The sequence below is a fragment of the Heloderma suspectum genome, chromosome 7, assembly GCF_057233095.1.
Source record: "Heloderma suspectum isolate Gila_16-S chromosome 7, 16-S_ref, whole genome shotgun sequence".
In the NCBI taxonomy this organism is placed as follows: Eukaryota; Metazoa; Chordata; class Lepidosauria; order Squamata; family Helodermatidae; genus Heloderma; species Heloderma suspectum.
In genome coordinates, this window is record NC_139464.1 from 59,051,969 (window position 1) to 59,072,996 (window position 21,028).

Sequence of the window (21,028 nt, forward strand, 5' to 3'; positions counted from 1 at the left end):
TGGCACTACATTAATGTTAAATAGTGGTAGGAGCAGTCTTAGGTTTGGGGGCGGAGGGTGGGGGATAGTCTGGAATATTTTATTTCATATCTCTCTGCTCTTTCCAGCATAGCATTTTGCTGCTCAGGCTTTCTGCAAGGAGAACGTCTCGCTCTTCCTGTCTCAAGTTCAGTGGCTGCAAGAAAAAGCCAGAACAAGTAGGCCTGGCAGCATCCTGTCCTACTCAGACCCAATCTCAAGTCTTCCTTTATTTCAATTAAGCTGAGTTTGCCTTTATGAACCTGGGAGAATGACTGCTTCTTTCAAAGAGGCTAACGTTTCGCTCATCTGAAGGAGCCTGGAATGTGACAGGGGAAAGGGAGGAGAAGTAAATCAAAGCAGATAGCAATTCGCCAGATGTAAAGTATTTTTCTTCGTCGTCCCCCCTCTCCATCCCTCCCTCCCTACTCCCCTCAACCCCAACACACACATACCTTTCCCCCCTACCAGAAATTTCAGAATGTTTGCTGACATTTTAATTCCTTCATGTAGCAGAAGTACTGACATGCTGTACAGGCACAGAAGGACGTGTCTCGCTCCTGCTGAAAGATCAGGGGGAGTTTTGCCTTGAATCCTTGCAGCAATGGACTGAAACTCAACACACACACACACTGTGGTTAATTTGAAATTTCAACTCCATTTGAACTGCACTGGATATTATTCAGATTTCGCAAAAACATTTTTTTTTCCAGCTCAGTTAACGGGTTGGAATTGGCAGCATTGCCCTTATTCTCTATTTTGCCTTATGCGCTGATTAAGGCAAAATAGAGAATACTTATCTGGGAGTAAGCCCCACTGAACTTAGTGGAACTTATTCTGAGCAGACATCTATAGGATGGCATGCAAAGAAAGATTCCTGATCATTTCGTAGAGACACCTTTAGTGATGGTGAATGATGCCCAAGCACAACCTGTAGAAAAACAGGGTCAGTAATTAATTAATGATGGGTTGGATCCAGAGATCTCATGAGTGGAGTTCCTCTTACTGAACCCTTCAACTTGAGGAAGGGGGGATTTCCCCTGATTTCCCCTTCCCCCTGCAGGATCCTCATCAGAGGACCCTCTAAAACAGGGCTGGGGAACCTCAGGCCCCAGGGGGCAAATTTAGCCCTCCTAGGGTTCCAGTCTGGCTCTCTGAGGTTCATAGAATCATAGAATCATAGAACAGTAAGGTTGGAAGGGGCCTACAAGACCATCAAGTCCAACCCCCTGTTCATGTTCCCAGAAGGTCATGCTCCTGTCCCCTAGCCTCACCTCCTTTCCCCAAGCCACCCATTGTTTTGTGGTGTCTTGGCTCTTGTGCCATTTTTCCCCCATTCTAAAAGGTTGAAATGCTAATTCTAAACTTAAAAATAAATTAAATAACTTAAATTAATTACGTAACTTAAATCGCAGCCACCAACTTACAGGTCTGCCTACCTTATAGGACTGCTGCAAGGTCCACTGAGGTAATGTGAAGTGTTCTGAAGACTTGAAATGCTAAGGATGGTTATTGCAATGTTTATAGTTTATATATATATATATATATATATATATAATTATAGAGTTTATAATTGCGATGTTTATTATTGGATAATTATAATCTCCTAGGTCTTAGTTACTGGCAGTAAAAACTTTAAGCTACAATATATTGATTTTTTTCCCTGCATTTTTGACCTGATCCCTTTTGCTTTTGGCTTCTCCCCATTTGCCTCCAGCCCCACACACCACTGGAATGCAGCCCCCAAGAATTTCTCCAAAATTGAATTCAGGCCTTGCGCTGAAAGATATTTCCTACCCCTTCTCTAGAACAATATGGGAAGTGGTTCAGGATGCTTCAGGGGGAAGAAGGAATCAATGAAAATGCCTTCCCCTTCTATAAGTAGGAGCCTCTGTTGGATTGTAGCCTCTTTTGCAATCAGCCTGTGGCTTTTCCCACCACCGCCACTCCTCTTCAAAATGTATGCATTCTGGACGCCCCATCTTTTCCCAGTTACAGTTTGCTTGTATTTTGAATGGAAAGGCCATAGTGTATACACAAACTGGCAGTATTCAGAATGTTATGTGCATCGATGTTCAGTTCTGGAACTGGTTCTAAATTTATCAAATCCAGCAGCCTTAAAAACAAATAAACCACCAAAATAGGATTAGTTGTAGGATGAGCGCATGCAAAAGAAAGAAAGAGAGATAATAGTGTGTCAATGTGTGAGTAATTGGACACAGTTCACCAGGAGGGGTTTTTTTTTTTTTTCCTGTGCAAGCCCTGTCACCATGCTCTTACACAGCTCCTGTTCATTTCAACAGGGCTAGTGATGTCAGGGTGGAAACTGAGCCAATAGCCCCAGAGCAGTTCTGATTCTGAGGAGGAACAGCAATCCATGGGAGAGGAGCTCGCTCATCTCTCACAAGCACAGCAGCTGGCAGAGATTCCTCCTGCCAGCATTCCTGGGATAGATAGTGACCCTGGCAGCGAGACAGTGCTGGAGGGGGGCTTGCTGGACACTCGGCGCAGACGCAGGGAGCGACGACAGATGGAGGGTGCAGAAAGGAGGCATAGCGCTCATTGGGCGCACAAGCAGTGGTCGCGTCCCGAGGACCCAAGGGAAAGAGGGAGGATCTCTCCCTAGCCCATAAGTTCAGGGTCTTCCTGTGATTCCCCTTGAAATGGGGACCAACTGCCTTACCTGGAGCTTAGGCTACTCATCTATCTTTTCCCAGTGCTGTTCCTTGCTTTGGCACTAGCAACTAGTATTCTGAAAGAGTCATAAAGTAATAAAGGAATAAAGTCTTGAAAAGAATTCCTCGTTGTCTGTGTCCTGAGTTGGCTATTGGTGGAGACTGCAAGAGACAGCTAGGGCGCTCCTGACAAGTGCAGGGAAACTTCCAGATAGATTGTGCTCCACTTGTTTATTGGATAACAAAGGCATCACTGTGCCATTCTGAATCAGATCCAGATTTAATCATGCTTAGAGTAGACTTGTTGAAATAAATGGGACTTAAGTCAGCCATGACTAACTTGTCCCATTGCTTTCAATGCGCTTACTCTGAGTGTGACTAGGTTTGGATCCAACCCATTATTTTATTTTCCCCCACCCATACCCAGTTTCTAACCTCATCCCAAGGGCTTGAGTTAAGTAGAAATACCCCCTAACAACAATGAGCAGCTCAATACAATCAATGAAATAAATATCTATTGAAATATTTTTAAAGGCATCCCCCAAATCTCCATACCTGCTTAGTCTCTACCATCAAGATCCAGCATAAAGAAGTACTTCAGGAAAATCCCAGGCATGGATTCTGTTGACTCTCCAGAAGAAGGATGTCCCACAGCTGGGCACCAGCAGCTACTAAGTCATATCTTGACACACGAAGTTGTGAAAAACCCATGTTTACCAATGAGTCTATACTCATGAAGGAGCCATGGCCACTCCCAGTTCTCACGCAAGTGTAGCTGTAAGCATATGCTTGTCACACCTGCATAAAACTTGTTTTGTATGGATACATCTTAAAAATGTAGCATGTGAAGCAGCCCTGAGAACACCATTCTGTGTGCATTTGCTGCTCAGATGTGACCCTTGGGTGGAAAGGTATGGCAAAGACAGCTGATCTGGACTGCGGTTAAATAAATGCTGTGATGGAACTGGGAGACTGGGAAGTTTCTGTAGTACTTGATGCTACCGGCCCCAAACTGTCTTGTGGAAATGCTGGTCATTTTGGAGAATCAACCTATCCCCAACCCTCTAGTAGATATATGTAAAAGGATACAATTTTCAGCAGGCTGACCACAAGTCATTATGCGCCACCAAAATATGACCTAGCAGAGGCTAGATTCAGTGGAAGACTTTCTTTCATCAGCAATGCTTCTTATGTTGATGGGTGCATAAGTGTGGATGATTATGGACTCAAGTGAGGGAACTATTTTTAAAAAAATCAATCCAGTGCTGCTTATGAGTAGACTATGGATGTTGCCTCTTGCTAATCCCTCAAAGTCACAAGATTCCCAAGCCTAGGCTATTTGGGCTATATCAGCCTTGACACACTGGACAACAGTGTGCTGGGTTCCAAGGGAGACATAATTCTCTCAAGGGCTTCTCTGTGTACATTTATTAGAAATCCAAATAGGAGAAGTATTCAGGGATTCAAAAACTCGCCTCTCATTTTTCATTCATTTCCGAGCCTGGCTCTGGAGAACTTCACTGCCATCTCGAATGACAATGTTACCCATAAACTGCATGTGCACAACTTCCATGCCATTGAAATACATTTGGCTGGACCAGTTCCCTTCTGGTCTATGTTGAGCTCTGCCAGCCAAAAAGCAATCAGGATGGAGTGTAATTGTTGCTCTAGCAAAGTGGTATCCTCGTGGCTTGTGGCCCTGAGATGACAGGAATTGCCTCAGAAGCATGAATGTGTGTTGGTATGGCTCAGCTGGCAACAGCTGAGCTCAGTATTGCCATATGACTCAAAGTAAAGAATAGGGAAGAGAAGGAGCAGGTCTTGTTATGTATCAACAGTACACCATAGCAGCATTTGACCATTGCAAAGCTATGTTGGCACAAGTCTCTGTGTTTGTTTGTTTGTTTATTGCTAGCAATATGATGGGATTGTACCTAAGACTGGCACTACAAGAAGGAGTTGGCCATGCTGCCTGAAGGCTATTGGAGTTGTAGTCCAAAACGTCTGGAGAGTACCAGGTTAGGAAAGGCTGACACACAGAAACAGAGCAAGCTTAAAGCAGCAGCAAGGAACAAGCCTCATGCTGCTTTAGTCCTGTAGGCCAAGGGTATACCAAACAAGTCCACAAAGTTTTGCACACCTTTAAAAAGACTGGTTTTGAAAGAGTTAAATTCCCAGCAACTCCCATTGTATCCAACGGAAACAGATTTTAAGAATGGAGCATTATCAAATAAATAAATGCACAGACCTCTGGCTCATCTTATGCCAGGTCTTCCAGCATCTCCCATTTGTTAGATGGTGGAATGCTATATTTCATTCACTGCACACAGCTTGCTAAAAGGTTTTCCCTCACAGCACTGACATAAGAAATGCATTTTCCTCTGTAGACTTCCTGCTTTATGATGAATAAGGAATTCTTCTTGTTCACAGCACCGACATCAAGCAATATATAGCAGATGTACTCCTTTAATAGGTTTATTCTTTTTGCAGGTTTTACAATCATATTTCAACTGGTACAATAAAACATATTTGGCTATTTTTAAGAGGGCTTCTGGAGACTGGCACATGATGGTTCTGTTTAGTCCTCATACACATTTATGCTTAAATGTTATTGTTAAATAGCATATCAGGTATTTGTTTAAGCAGGCTTCATTGTACATCCTGATCGCTAGCAATTCTTCACACAGCAGCTTATTGTTGGTTCCTTTAAATATGGGAAATAAGAATGGTGGGGGTTTGGGGGTGATGGGGTTGCCTGACAGTGAAAAGGAAAGACATGCTGTTATGTTACATGGCCCAGGAGATGTTAGCAGTATGTTCTTTGGCTTTCATTCGTAGAACCGCAATACTGGAAGACCTTCGTTCAAATTCCGGCTTGGTTTCAAATGCATGTCCATTGGTCGTTCCAGAAAGCAGAGAGTCAGTGAAAAAATTATTGAGGGGAACATGGCTGAATTGGCTCTGATGGTTTGAAAAGCCTGAGTACCCAGAATCTGTCCGAGGCGAATGGGAATAAGGGGTCATACAAGAGGAAGTGTCACGAGGAAGCATGCAGGAAGTCACCACTGAACCGCTAGCTGCATTTCCTGCCCACAAATTATTCTGAATCTGGAACATATAAAACAAAGAAGATTAAATGTACATTTTAACAAATTTGCTTGCTCTAGTTCTCTGCTTCATTTGGTCTGTTTTCAGCCAACGCTATGTCACATCTGCCATTCATGTAGTAGTATAATAGTATTTTGGTGGAAATGTAAATGGAACTAGGTGAAAATGGAATCCCAAATGTCTGCTTGATTAAGAACATCTAGTTCTGTCTCCAAAAAATGCTGAAAATCAAAACTGGACAGTCTTCCGGTGAAAGAGCTTTGCGGTTGTCATCACACAGTTGAGTGGCAGGGACTGTGGCTCAGTGACAGAGCACATGCTTTGCATGCAAACGGTCCCAGGATCAATCTCTGTCATCTCGAAGCAGGGCTAAGACAGAATCCTACTTGAAACCCTGGAGAGCCATTGCTGCCAATCAGTGTTGACAACAGTGGACTAAATGGACCAATAGTCGGACTCAGTATAAGGCAGCTTCCTGTTTTCCTGCGACTTTTCACCTTGATCCAGTGAGAGAATGGAAGCTGATTAATGAACACTGGATTTCCTTGCCTTCCAGAATTAGCCCTGAACACTCAAAAGGGATCTGCATTAGGGGTTTCCCTTACTGGTTCCCTGCATCCAACTCCCATGGCTGCACTTGCAATTCCCCTTCAGTTCCAAATGGATGGGAAGTTGGAGTTCACGCCTCTCAATGGTGGTGGTGGGGGAGATCCCTACATCCCACCTTTGCACATAAGAACTGTATTTTCTGTGTCCAGTAGTGGCCAAACAGATGCCTCTGGGCATTCACAAGCAAGACATGTAGGTAAATGCCTTCCCCTGTTATTTGTCCCAGCATCTTGTATTCAGAGGTATAATGCTTCTGTTCACAAAGGCACTATTTACTAGTGATTATGGCTACCAGTCATAAATAGAACTATCCTCCATTAATTTTTCTAAGCTAGTGTCCATCAGCACATCTTGTGGTAGTGAGTTCCACAAGTCACTTATGCATGGTGTGAAGCAGTACCTCCTTCTGTCTGTCCTGAACCTGCTGCCAGTCAACTTCTTTGGGTGACTCCGAGTTCTAGAATTATGAGAGAGAAAAAGTTCTGTCTATACTCTCCTCCCCATTCATCATTTTATAAACCTGAATCACGTTATCAAGTTCATTATGTATGGCGTGATGAAGACATCCAATATCAGTCTTGTACATTGCTGGCACATTGCGTGTAGCACAGTCAGCACGCAACGATGTCACAAGAATTACTCAAACACCACTGCTGCTTCTTAACATGCAAAGCCACACTCAGTTGTAATATCATCCTTGTGTGCCCCCCACCCCCTGCTTATCTCCAAGTTGTTGGGTTCGATGACTTCCCTCACCCACATGAACTAGTTCTACAATGTGTTGAACCTAATGTTCTGCTTTATGGACTACCAGTCACTCCATAGGCCACACCTTCTGAGAGTTCATCCTCTCTCCCCTGTCTATACCTCTGACAAAACTACAGCTCCACATTTTTATCTTGTCTTGCTCCTGGCACTGAGAAGGTATTAATACTACCATTAATTACATTTATATCCCACTTACATCCCATAGCATGAAATTAAGGTGCATTGTTCCCAAGAGGCCGGTCACGTTATTTGGGCACCTGCGACTACATTCCGCAAGTGCAACTCCCTAGCAGTAAAATACAATAATAATAATACATTTAAGAACTAACAATTTGACCTATCATCCAAAATCAGCCTCACGCTCTCTAACAGTAGGGCTGGCCCTGACTAAGCAAAATTCAGAAAATACAAGTACACCACACTCTGGGCTCTGTCAAAACTGGTTTCTAATATGACTTTTAGCAGACGCTTTTTTTAGTTATGCTTCTAAATAAAATTGCACTAATGCAAAAAGTGTTTGTGTGCATATATATACGCACACACAATATATATATTGTGTATATATATATACAATATATATATATATTGTGTATATATTCCCCAAACTGACAACACTCTGAGCTGCATTTTTGTGCCAAGACTGAGAGACCAACATTGTGGTTCTCTTCTCAGCAAGGTCTGTGGTGAAGAAGGAGAGTATAAAGACAAAGATCTTCAGGGTGCCTGCGATAATCTCTTTAATCCATCTGATTTGCTTGTAATAGAAAGGCCTATACATCTATAGAAGGGGAAATTTAAGACAGCCCAGTTTAAAGAAGAGAAATATTGTATGTTTTAGTGCCAAGCCAAATGTCCTTAAGGACTGATTTTTGCCTTGAAAATAGTGCTTTTAGAGGAGCTAGAAACCCCTGAAATCTTATCTTAATTTTTTCACCATTGCTTGTAACTGTTCATCGCCAATATTCTCCTACAGTGTGTACATGGGAAGAGAGGCTCGGTCTCAATGGTTCCCAATTAGGTATGTGTGCAGCTGCTATCTTAAATTCGTAATCTGAGGGGTCACTGCAAGGAGATGTGACCTGTAAAAGTCTGAGCACCAATGCAAAGGAACAGCTTATCTTTTTGATCTGGCGTTGGACCTAGCCCCAGACCAAAGCAAGACCCTCAACAAATGCCAGCTAATGTTATCCAAAAGCAAAGCAATACAAATGTGTTTCAGCTGCAGTGGGGCAAACGGTGTATTACCTGCGAGCCTTGGAGCATCTCTACATCAGCCTAAAATCCGTCATTTAAAAAGGGGCTTTCTGCTCCCGTTTTAAATGCAGGATCACAATTGACTCCCTTTACACATGCTTCCTTTCCCCCCCTCCCCTTTCCCCCTTATCTGAGTCTTCCATATGTTTCATTTATCTAGCTCCTCTTCTTGCAACTTTTCCTTTTTCACAGAGGGAACTCAAGAGGAACACAAGCGGGGTAATTTGATAGCTCATTATCTCGGATCTATTTACAAATGAAATAAAGGTTATTTAGGGAGCAATCCTATGCAGATAGGTGACCACCTATCCAAAGCAGGGCAGGAGAAGCACAGAGGGGATCGCTCCCTCTGTGCTTCTCCTGCCCAGCTTTTTTGGCTAGACAGCCGATTGCAGCTGTCTAGCCGCGGGAGGATGGAGCGGGGAAGAAGGCTGCTGTATGACATAGGATGTGTCATACAGGCAATTCTGCCTTCCCCACCCTGTAATGCCTAGCTACACCCCTTTTCAGCGGCTCTGTGCTCCTCTTGCGAGTGCGAAGGACAGGGCTGTTCCGCATTGCCTCTCAGGCAGCGCAGAAGTGGGGGGAGGTCAGTTCTCCAGGAACCGACCTCGGAGCGCAGGCTCCGAGGTCAGTTCCCAGAAAACAACATATCCTCTGGCCGTCTAGCCACTGTCTAGTGGCCGTAGGATTACTCCCTTAGGGCAGGAGATGCCCTGGAGGTTCACAACGTCATCTAAAAGGCCTGCAAACTTCCATGAGTGAGCAATCTCAATAGCAGGATAAAAGCTCCATGTGAAGAAGCCCTTTGTTTATGCAGGTATTTTTGTATATCAAAATTCTAAGCTAAGAAAACCAGAGGAAAAAGCCAGATTCCGTAATCCTAGTCTCCTCTTCAAAGTCCCCAGAGAACTGAATGAATGGCCAACATCAAGGATAAGTATGGTCAGTAACTGCTGAGGGCCCACACTCCAGCTGGGACCCACTGACAAGAGCCCCCTGAAGTTTCTCCTTCTCTTCACTTGCCTCTTGTACTGGCCGAGACAACAGAGGTGGTAGGAAGGAGGAACAGTGGATGTCACTGCCTACTTGCTCACTGGCTGTCTGTCTGTGAAGCAAGCAAGTGGCAGGAATGATGAGAAATAGGCTGAGGAGCAATATAAACTGGTGACAATGGCAATGAGAAGGTAGACTCACTGTGGGAGGGGGCCCATTGAAGGTATCTTGCCCAAGGACCCTAACAAACCTGGAGCCAGCACTGACTGAATGCTCAAAGGGCCAATAGGATTGCCCGCCCCCCATGTTTAAAGCCATCCAAATTGGTGGTCATCACTACTTCCTGCAGTAGCGAATTCCATAGCTTAACCATGTGCTTTGTGAAGAGGTACTTCCTTTCATCTGTCCTAAATCCTCTGGGTATGTACAACCATACATGCATGGGCTCTATAGGCATGCTCATGAACCTTGGCATGTTCAGCATTCCCAGTCACATGTACATTAGGGGAGGGCAACTTCAGAGGGCCCATGGCACAATTTCCCACCCACGGGTGGCCCCTCCACCATCACTGAAATTGCCACCACCACACTGTGGCAATTTGGTGGCAATTCAGAGGCAGCAGAAAAAGTCACTATTTCACTTTTTTTTAAGGGGCATGGTGAGCTTGCTCTTTGTTTTAATGCATTGTCAGGATTCCTTTTGCCCCCACTTAACTCAGATGCCGGAACATACACAGACAAGAGGCTTCAGTCTACAGCTTTTAATCCATTACTTCACAGGGTCATACAGACGCAAATTCTCAGTGACTCCCAGTCTACAAGGAAATGCCTTCAGGGGGTTCAAAAGGTAGCTACAAAAGTTGCCCGCCATTTGAGGAGGAAGGTGGTCTCACTAGCCTAACTTAAGGGGGAGAGGAACTTCTCTTGCATGAGGCTTCTGAGCACAGCTTCTCACGCAAGGCCAATAGGGTAGACCGCCTAAGTTCCACCCCTGCCTTCTCCCTCTTTGCTCTGCATCTGCGCCTGGCATCTATTAGATCAGATTCTGCAACACCGGACCCCCTTCTGTTCACTATCTCTCACAGGGATGTGTGAAGAGGAACCCCCATCCTCAGCCATCTGGGCATTTGTAACCTGAGAAGCCAGGCCAGTCATGTCTGGACTAGCCTGGGAAAACACCTCCCCTGTGTCTGGCGGTTCTCCTTCAGAATCTGAACTGCTATCCCACTCCCTGTGCTCAGAAGCAACCCTGACATGCATAACCATCAATGCATAACTCCCAGAAGGCCTAAGGGAGTGTGGATTTGCATTAAAATAAGGTATATGCTTCCCACGTGGCTTCTTTTTAAGTGAAAAAGCAGCTTTCCTTGTGCACAAATTTCAGAGGTCATTGGGTGACACAGACTAGGGGTCAGCAGAGGTTCCAAAGAAGGCCAAGGTCGCATGTTGCCCAGCTTTGACCTACATGTACAGTAGTACATGTAGATGGCCCATTCTTTCACCTTTGGCGGAAATGAGCAGAGATCTGGGGAGCACAATACTGTTCTGCCTTAATGCATTCTGATGGTGAGAACAGGGCTTGTATCTTGCATTAAAGATGCACATTGAGTATATTTGCATGTTTTGTTGTGGCTTCCATGAGAGGTGTCACAGTGTGCTGTATAGGCTACCCCACAACTTAAGTGACCAAACTAGACAGAAGACATGGGAGATGAGTGATGAGGAACTCTCAGCTTCATGGGCTTCCTAATTTGACCAGGACAGTGGTGTAAGAGGAGGGAAGAGGGTGTTTAACTCTTTCCTCCCATGTTGTGTTTTCACCTCTTATGCCCTGCCCAAAGCTGCCATTAGCTCTGGGGGTGGTGGTGGAGGGGAGGAGAGATGTAAAGACAGGTACAGCATCTGCACCTGTATATTTACTCTGTGGAAGTAATAACAATGTGTGGGGGGATATGGAAGGATTAAGTACCACTTCTCTCAGTTCCACTTTTCTGGTAAAATTAGTTGCCTTAAATGGCTGCTCTGAAGTAACAAATGAACTGGGAGGTCCACAGATCTCTCGTATTACATCTAGTTTGGCCCTAGCTACATGAAGTTGATTTGCTTCCTATCCATTCCTATTTATTCTTACATCTCCTTCCATCTTGTTTTTCCCCAAACACTCCATCCCCATCACCACTTCACAGCTAAAGTTACATAAGCTCCACTTTGCTTATGTTTCTCTGGGTTGGATCCAGGCTTGGTCATACTTTTAGCAGAGCCAATGAAATCAATGGGACTGAAGTTAGTCATGACTAACTTCAGCCTAAGTATGGCTAAGCCTGGATCCATCCCACTGTAAAGAATGTACACTGATGATTCACCGTCTTCTCTTCTTCTTTTGTGCTATCCAAGTCTAAATTCCATTTACTTACGATACTGCTTTATGCCTGGCCAAGCTGGGCCCTGAAGATGACTTGGAGTTTAGCTTCACTTTTGATGATACATGTTGCTTGGCTCTGCTAGCACAATGTCTTTTTCATCCACATGTCTCTGCTGCCCAATCAGCAGCCAGAAGCCAGCCTGCAATCAAGTATGCCTTACTCAAATGGCTCTAGCATCCTTCCCTTACTCCATGCCTTGTCTTCCTTAAAAACCCTTTTGCACCAATGCTCCAACATCGCAGCAGAGCTCTTCTGGAACAGCTGAGAAGTCATGCTAGTATTCTTTATGACTACCAAAGGCCAGGTCTATCAAACTTGGCTATATTGTCGTAGCTATCAAAGCACCAGGCAACCTCATGGAAGCAGTTTACTAATACACTGCATGCACAGGCATGTTCAGTTGTGTCAATGTAGATGAACCCATGTTGATCTACATGTGTTATGGATGCCATGTAGGTCAACCGTGCCCAGCCACTGTCCTTCTCAAATGCATCTCATGTCTGTTCTCATGTCTGCCCACACAACTCCATAGCCAAAATGCTGCCATTCATGGTGTTGTTTGGGCTGAGCTGTGTGTGTGTGTGTGTGTGTGTGTGTGTGTATATATATATATGTGTGTGTGTGTGTGTATATGTGTGTGTGTGTGTGTGTGTGTATGTGTGTATGCACATGCTGTCCATGCAGCATCATTTCACTATGTCTACTCTAAGGACTACACCTGGATCTCATCTATCAAGAAAGAAAAAACTCAACATCACTATTTATTCAGGGTCATTTGTAGCATTTGCAGGTTCCAAAAGGCTCAGAAGCTCTAGGAAATATTATATAAATGTAGTGGAATATGCATTGTACTGTGTGGAATTGATAAGAATTTATTGTATTTTGTAGACGTGACTAGTTCCCTGTGTGTGTGTTATGAGATAACTATGAGAAATGGAGTATATTCTTGGAATTGAAGGAAGGCTGCCAAAAGTGGGTCAGTTAGGTAGTAGAAGCAGCTAGCTGTTAGTTTACCAGGGATACCTTCGTCTAGGTGTTACTGGTGTCAGTGGCAGGCCTGCTTACATTGAGAACAATGGGAATGGTGGTATGACCAGGCCCGACACTTAGGATGAGGTCATCGGCCTCATGGGGGTTATAAAAGACCAGGGTTTGATTTGCTTGGGAGAAAGATCCTGGGAGAACAAAGAACCCACCATACATGCTTAGGCGCCCACCAAGCCTTGTATTCAGGTAAATATGAAAGTTTGATATTGACTGTTAGATTGAGAAGAACCAAGGTTTTACTATGTTAACAATATGCTTGCTATTATTTCCATCACACTTTTTAGTGACTGCATAACTTCTGTGTATTTAGGGATGTTTGTAATCTGCCTTATCTTAGCTAAAGCTCTTAGACTGTTCGAGCAATAAATATATATATTCTTTAATAACATATTTGTGTTGTCTGACTTGAGAGAGGTTTCAGGGACCACTACCTTAATTCTTGAAGTCCTAAACACTTGGTAGAGGTTTGTAAATCTATCACTGAGTGGAGTCTGTCCTTAAAGCCATTGCATTCTCTCTTGATCTGGTGAATCTCAGATACACCCGTTCAAGTTTGGGAAACAAGCTAGTTGGATGGAGTGAGAAGAAGTTACTCATCTCACAAAATCTGTCCCTTATGTAAATGTTTGACCACTGTTAAGCTCCACTTGATGTTGCTCATGGTAATTATGTAGCTTCTACCACCCAGGTCATGATTAATACACTGAGAATCACAACCGCCCTTCACTAAACTAGCAGTTCCTAATGTTTGTGTATTACATATAGCAATCCTTCCTGATAGCTACATGCTACCTCCAGTATCAGAGGCAGCGTGCCTATGTTCACCAGTTGCTGGGGAACATGGATGGGAGGATGCTGTTGCACTCATGTCCTGCTTGTGGGTTTCCCATAGACAGCTGGTTGGCCACTGTGTGAACAGAATGTTGGAATATATGGACCTTTGGGCTGATCCAGCATGGCTGTTCTTATGTTCAAGGCATGTAAATACTGTCGTTTTTTACCAAGTTGAAACAGAAAACTTCTGGCAGTGGAATGAATCCCTAACTTTTGATTTTCCAACAGATGTTCTAGGCCAAGGTTTTGTCAAGGTAGGTACCTGAACCCATAAGGGGGCACTGGAAGCATATTGGGGGCTTCTTCACATAGAGCTTTTATCCTGCTACTGAGATTGGTTACTCACAGAAGTTTGCAGGTCCTTTAGATGACATTGTTAACTTCCAGGGTGTCTCCTGTACTAAATGACCTTTATTCAATTTTTTTTAAAAAATCAGAGATAATGAACTATCAAATTAGAGCGCTTGAGTTCCTCTTGAGTTCCCTTGTGAAAAAGGAAATTGCACAATAAGAGGAGCTAGACCACAGCGCCATCCAGCAGCCGTATAATGAAATATATGGAAGACTCAGATAAGGGGGGAAAGGAGTAGGGAAAGGGGGGAAGGAAGCACGTGTAAAGGGAGTCTGTCGTGATCCTGCATTTAAAATGGAAGCAGAAAGCTTAATTTTAAATGTGGGATTTTAGGCTGGTGTAGAGATGCTCTGGAAATGCATGAGGGGAAAACCTGGATTGGTGAGCTGAATAATTTACATGGCAATGTAAGAGGGGGGTGAATCTTTAAAGAGCCTGAAGGCCCTATAACAACAAATGCTTTAACTGCAGCCAAACAAATGCTTCCTGTGTTTTATCCTACACATATCCCTTTAATTTGTCTTGAAACTCTAGAATTTGACCACAAAGTCTACATCAGGCAAAGGAACTGAGGATTTATCAAGCTTGCAAGCAGGTTGTGAAGGTGGTCTTTGGTGGACAGAATCTAAAACTTAAATTTGATCATGAAAATGTCTACAATATTCAGCAGAACTCTCATTGCTTGCTTCATGGACCTAATGGAACTTTAAAAGACATGATGCTGTATGCTTTGCAGCCTAATGTAAAAGCCATATTCTCTGTTCTGTGTATCAGCAACCACCAGTTTTAATTGGATGGATGCATGCTGCAGGCCCGCTACTTAACAAGATATGTACTGTAAGTGTTTCAAAATAAAACACTAAGTGTAAAACCGATCTCAGAATAAAAAATAAATACAGCCCCTGTTTTACAATAAGTAGAAAACATCAGTGCCTCTTCTGGTATGTCGGAGGGAAAGGAGACACTACTTGAATTGAAAGAAATATTTTTCCTGTTTAAATCTTCTGTGATCTGTGCAGTATATAAAAGGCAATTCAGGGGGATTCTGAATAAGCCTATACATAGATCCCACCTCTGGTTTCTGTTAACATCACAAACATCTCGAGTTTTGCTCTTGTGGTTACCATGAAATCACCAAAGAACCCTTCAATATATTTCCTTGCTATAATGTTTGTGTGAGCGTGTGTGTGTGTGTGTGTGTATGGGTGTGTATGAGTGTGTAAGCAAGGGCTGCAAGATTTAATCAGTTTAACCAGTCCATTAATCAAGTACAAATTTAGCTGATTAATAGGTGTGGGTAACTTTAAACTATGAGGGCAAATGTGTATCCATGAGGCAGAATATGAAGGGTACATATTTATTTTTGAAGCTCTTTTGGCTTTGGTGTGTTACTGAAATAGGGAATAAAGCAGAAAATATTAAAGATGGCCTTTTTTTCTGATGTGGTTGCTTTTGTTACAAAATTGTACATTATCTCATACTTCCTTCACGATCTCAAAGGGGCACCTATATTGCAATAATCTGCACATTTAAATGCATTGATTACTTAATCAGTGAAAAGGCAGGTTATTAACCAATGTAGAAATTCTTAAATTGGCTGGTAGCCCTAATATATATTTTTGCTAGTCTGTAGTATATAGAGAAGTATAACTATTCAGCACACAGTAGCAAAAAAAGATCTTTGTTTGGGGGACTGTGATATCATTTCTACAATGTTTTATTTTCCATCATGGTTAAGATACCTCATTCCCAGGATGACAAGAGTTCTATTGTTGTTCTTTGTTGTTGTTGATTATGATTAGTTGTGCCTATATGCATGAGGGTTTAACATAATCATCCATAAGAGCATAAGAAGAGCCATGCTGGATCAGAGCAAGGGTCTATCTAGTCCAGCAATCTGTTCACACAGTGGCCAACCAGCTGTTGACGGAAAACCCACATGCAGGATGTGAGTGCAACAGCACCCTCCCACCCATGCTCTCCAGCAGCAACTGGTGTTCATAGGCATACTGCCTCTGATACTGGATATAGCATATAGCCATCAGGACTAGTAGCCATTGATAGCCTTCTCCTCCAGGAATTTGCCTAACCCCCCCTTTAAAGCCACCCAAATTGGTGGCCATCAGCATATCTTATGGAAGAGAATTCCATAGTTTAATTCTGAGCTGTGTGAAGAAGTACCTCCCTTTATCTGTCCTGAACCTCCCACCAATCAGCTTCATGGGATGACCCCGGGTTCTAGTATTATGAGAGAGGAGAAAAATGACCCCCTACCCACTTCCTCCACACCATGCATAATTTTGTACACCTCTATCACGTCTCCTCTTACTTGCTTTTTTTCCCCCAAGCTAAACAATCCCAGCTGTTGCAACCTTCCCTCATAGGGGAGTTGCTCCAGCCACTTGATCCGTTTATGACCCTTTAGAAAGTCATTGGTACAATGGCCATATTTTATTTTCAACACTGCAGACCCTCAACCAGATCCATCCCTGAACTATGTTGTGCTTCCGTTTCTTCTCTCTTAAATAGTTAGTATTCTCTACCCTCTAGTTTAAGTGTCTTGAACATGCAGCTGGTCTGGAAAACAGACTTCAGAGCAGAGTCTAGCTCTGTCACTGACAACAATTATGACAACTATGGTGACAACAAAAATGATGAATATCCTATTTGACTAACCCAGGGGTGGGCAGTGTGGTGCCCACAGGAACCAATGTGACCTCGGGCACCTTTCTTGGCATCCACCAAGTTGACCTACCTGCTCCCACTGTTCTTTTCATTTTAAATTAACACATCTTCTTACTGGCAGGCTGGCAGCTGGGATCACTTCTGAGCAAAGTGAAGGCCTAGAGCTGCTGCCCTCTTCACTTCCTATAAATGCCTCTGGGCTACATGATGGGGCTCAGGGGCATTCTTAGGGAATGAAGGCAGTGGGCAACTGCAGATGGAGGCTTTCTCCTGCAGCAAGCCCAGCCACCAAGAAATAGAAGGAAGGGAAGGAAAAGGTGCTGGAAAACTGTGGGTTCAAAGGACTTGTTTAGTGTGTTGTGGCACAGCCCCACCTGGGCCTTGTCATTTGGGCAGGTTACTTGTCCTTTGTGTCTAGTCGCACTTCCCATGGCAGCCATTTTGTGGTGGTGCCCACAACAGTTTCTCAAATGGCCAAATGTGCCCATGAGCCCAAAAAGGTTGCCTACCCCTGGTCTAACCTAACTTTTCTTCCCTTATTTATGTATTTATGAATTTATTTTTGAATATTTATATACTGCTTCCTATTTGAAAAATCCTGGAGCAATTTATAATAAATTATAAAACAATGCATGATTATAAAAGCACAGTGATATTTAGACATGTTAATGGTTGGGAAAAGCCAGGGTAGAGTTTTTAATAACTCTCAAAAGAACATGATAGTCGGTGCCTGGCATATCACACAGGGGAGGTCATTCCAGAGTGAGGGGACCACCACCTGCCAGATGGGACCCTGCAGGATGTGACATGGACGACAAAGCATCCCCTGATGATCATGGTGGTCTAATAGGTCTATATAAAGGGGTTAGAATCTTTCAGGTAACTTGGTCCTACGTTGTTTAGAGCTTTATATGTCAATAAAAATATATTGAACCTTGTTCAGTATCAAACTGGCAGTCACTGTAACTCCTTCAGTACAGGCATTACTGTACTGTGTGCATGGCGAGGCACTCCATTCAACAGCCTTGCTGCAGCATTCTGCACTAGCTGCATCTTCTGAACCAGTCTCAAGGGCAGCCCCTCATAGAGAGCACTACAGTAGTCCAGTCTGGAGGTTACCGGTGCATGGATCACAGTGGTTAAGCCATTCCTGTCCAGGAATAGGTGCAGTTGACATACCAGCTGAAGTTGGTAAAAGGGGCTCTGCACCACAGAAGTCACTTGGGCTTCTAATGACAGCGATGGATCTAAGAGCACCCCCCCCAAAACTGCATACCCTTTCTTTCAGGGGAGTGCCACCCCATCCAGAACAGGTAAGCTCCTTAATTCCCAGATCAGGAAACCACTTACCCAAAGTGCCTCCATCTTAGCAGGATTCAGTTTCAGCTTATTAGACCTCATCCAGCCCACCACTATGTCTAAGCATTGGTCCTGGTCATGCACAGCCTTTCCTGATTCAGATGTAATGGAGAAACAGAGCTCAGTGTCAGCAGCATAGTGGTGACACCTCACTCTAGAACTCCTAGTGACCAAACCCAATGACTTCAAACATATGTTAAATAGCACTGGAGACAAAATGGTACCTTGCTGCACCCCACAGCAAAATTGCCAAGGCTCTGAGATACAGCCACCCAGTGCTACTCTCTAGACCGACCCTGCAGACATTGGCAGATCCACTGTAAAGCAATGCCCCCAGTTCCCAATCCACTGAGCCTGTCCAGGAGAATACCATGATAGATAGATAGATAGATAGATAGATAATATAAAGCTGATAAGAGACAGAGTAAAAGCAACAGGGTCACACCCCCTCTGTTCCTCTCCCAGTAAAGGTTATGCATCAGGGCGACCAAGGCAGATTCTGTCCCATATCTAAGCCAGAATCCAGACTGGGATGAGTCTAGATAATCAGTATCCTCCAAGAATGACTGCAGCTCATTGACCACCACCCTTTCAAGCACCCTGCATGAAAAGGGGGTATTAGTGACTGGTCAATAGTTGTTATAAATCTCGGGATCCAGTGAATGCTTTTTCAGAATTGGTCACACCACTGCCTCCTTAACAGAAGCTGGCACTACTCCCTCACACAAAGATGTGTTTGCCTCTCCCTCGACCCATCCAGTCAACTCTCTTTGGCTGGTTCAAATTAGCCATGATGGGCAAAGGTCAAGAGGGCATGTAGTTGGTTGAGCCGATGCAGGCGTCTTGTCCGCATCCTCAGGCCACAAGATCTGGAACTGTTCCCAGAAAACTGGACAAGACAGAGCATTGGACACCTCACGGGACCTTTTATAACATCAGTGTTCAGATCATTATGAAGATGGGCAATTTTATCCTCAAAGTGGCTATCTCACAATATGAGAATTTAACAATGTAGGATTACTTGAGAAACAAGCGGGGCTTTGCTAAGCCAGTGGGAAATTAATGAATGCATCCATAACCAAATGAAAGACATCTTTCAAAATGAGGAACTCTGGAGATATTCCAAGAACCTGAAGATCCCCCTGCTCTCTCTTAATTTTAGGAAGAGAAAACTCTAATGGTGGAGAACCCGAAGGAGGACTGAGCATGCTCTGTGGCCACAGAATGCTGACTTGATGTTTTGGAGTGAGGAGAGAAAATGAGGGGGAGGGGAATTTAATGGGGTGGTTGGAACAGGAGCACTGCACACTGCAACATTTTGTTGCAGGTCCCACTTGTTCTTTCATATTCTCTCTCCTCTATATATGCCTCTGACGGCTAAAGTTGAAGCCAAGAAAGTTATCATTACCTACTCCCTACAAAATTAGATTGCCTTTGTACATCAGAATTTGGATTTTCTTGGCTGCACTACTATCTACAAGGCTAAGCTGGTGGTGAACTCTATGCCTAGCCCAACCCACTCATGCACAGGAGTCTATTTTCAGCTGTAAAAACTTAGAGGTTAGATGCATGACCCCTTCCATGAGCAAACCATCCAAGTCCCTTCATCTCATGATGTTAAGAAGCCACTTCCCATGCCATGATTATCTACTGCCTGAGATGCAAAGCATTCTCAGATTGCTCTGGAACACCCACAGTCATCTGAATCAATCCACCTGATCATGATTAGATTAAGGAGGAATTGTAAGCAAAGCTTTGTTCTCCATATGTAGTCATGAGCAACTATATCAAGAGTTCATTACACACAATAGTATTTCAGTTGTGCTCTAACTCAACCTTGTCCAACTGGCGCCCTTCACATGGGCTGGACTACAACTCCCATCATCCCCAGCCAGCATGGACAATGGACAATGGGAGTTGTAGTGTGGCACATCTGGAGGGCGCCAAGTCAATGAAAGCTGCTCTAGCTCCTTTCAGTACAACACAGGCTGAAGACTTTGCCATTCTTCTGACCAGGATTCAAGGCTAAACTAGATGTGATGGTAAATGTGACTTTTGAATGTATCGTTCTTGTTTCTAAAAATAAGTCAAACAGCCTCATCCAGCGGGGTGGGGGAGGGAGCTGATAATGGTCAGGATGACAACAGGCATGAAGGGTAAATTCGATCCTTTCCTCCCAGGCTGCTGCCCTGAGGACTATCCCTCCTCTCAAGCTGCTATTTGCTTTGGGAAGACACCCTTCCTTTTGGCACGAATGCAAATAACCAGCTTCAGCGAAGGATTTTTCTTCAGGATGGAAGAAGGTGAGGAAAGGGTTAATTTCTCCCTCCCTGCCTGTTGTGATCCTGACTGCCACCACTGGCTACTCTGTAATTTTTTAGCTGCATACATTCAAAGCAAAGGTGCATTTAATGTCTTGTCTAGCTGGGGCCTTAGACACCTTTGTATCTGATCTGATCTGAAATCACTGCATGGCTCACTGCCTCAGAGACCCAATCTCTTGTGAAGCTTGGTGAGATACCAAGTGTATGATGGTTGGATCTTAAGGGCTACAAGGTGGAGCAGTGTCATGTGGTTTGAGAGTAGATCATCAGCCTTCCCCCACGGAGTGCCTTTCAGAAGTTTCGGACTACAACTCCCAATATGGCTGACCATTGGCCATGCTGTTTGGGGCTGATGGGAATTGATGTCTCAAATAAAAGGAGAGCACAAGGTTGGGGAAAGCTAGTGTAGATGATAAGCCTAGAGTAGGGATGGGGAACTGGTGGCCTTCCAGAAGTTGCTGGACTACAGCACTCATCATTTCTAATTATTGGTCATGATTACTGGGGCTGATTGGAATTGGAATTGGCAGGGCCTCCAGTTCCCCACCTCTGGCCTAGAGCTGACTCAAAATTTCT

At 43.9% G+C, this 21,028-nt stretch overlaps 1 protein-coding gene across 3 annotated transcripts in view; it reads right to left on the reverse strand.

The window, feature by feature from the left end:
* Positions 1-5,145: 5,145 nt before the first annotated feature.
* The window catches only part of ALX1 (ALX homeobox 1), a 55,724-nt gene continuing 39,841 nt past the window's right edge, over positions 5,146-21,028 (reverse strand). Inside the window, exons 4-5 of one of the 3 annotated variants that reach the window (XM_084811785.1) lie at positions 6,811-6,867; positions 5,146-5,801 (exon numbers count right to left, since the gene is read on the reverse strand). In XM_084811785.1, the coding sequence (XP_084667911.1) occupies positions 5,481-5,801; positions 6,811-6,867 (378 nt within the window). In that variant the 3' untranslated portion in view covers positions 5,146-5,480. The remainder of the gene's footprint in view (positions 5,802-6,810; positions 6,868-21,028) is intronic. The other 2 variants (XM_084811786.1, XM_084811787.1) reach the window with 2 other exon arrangements.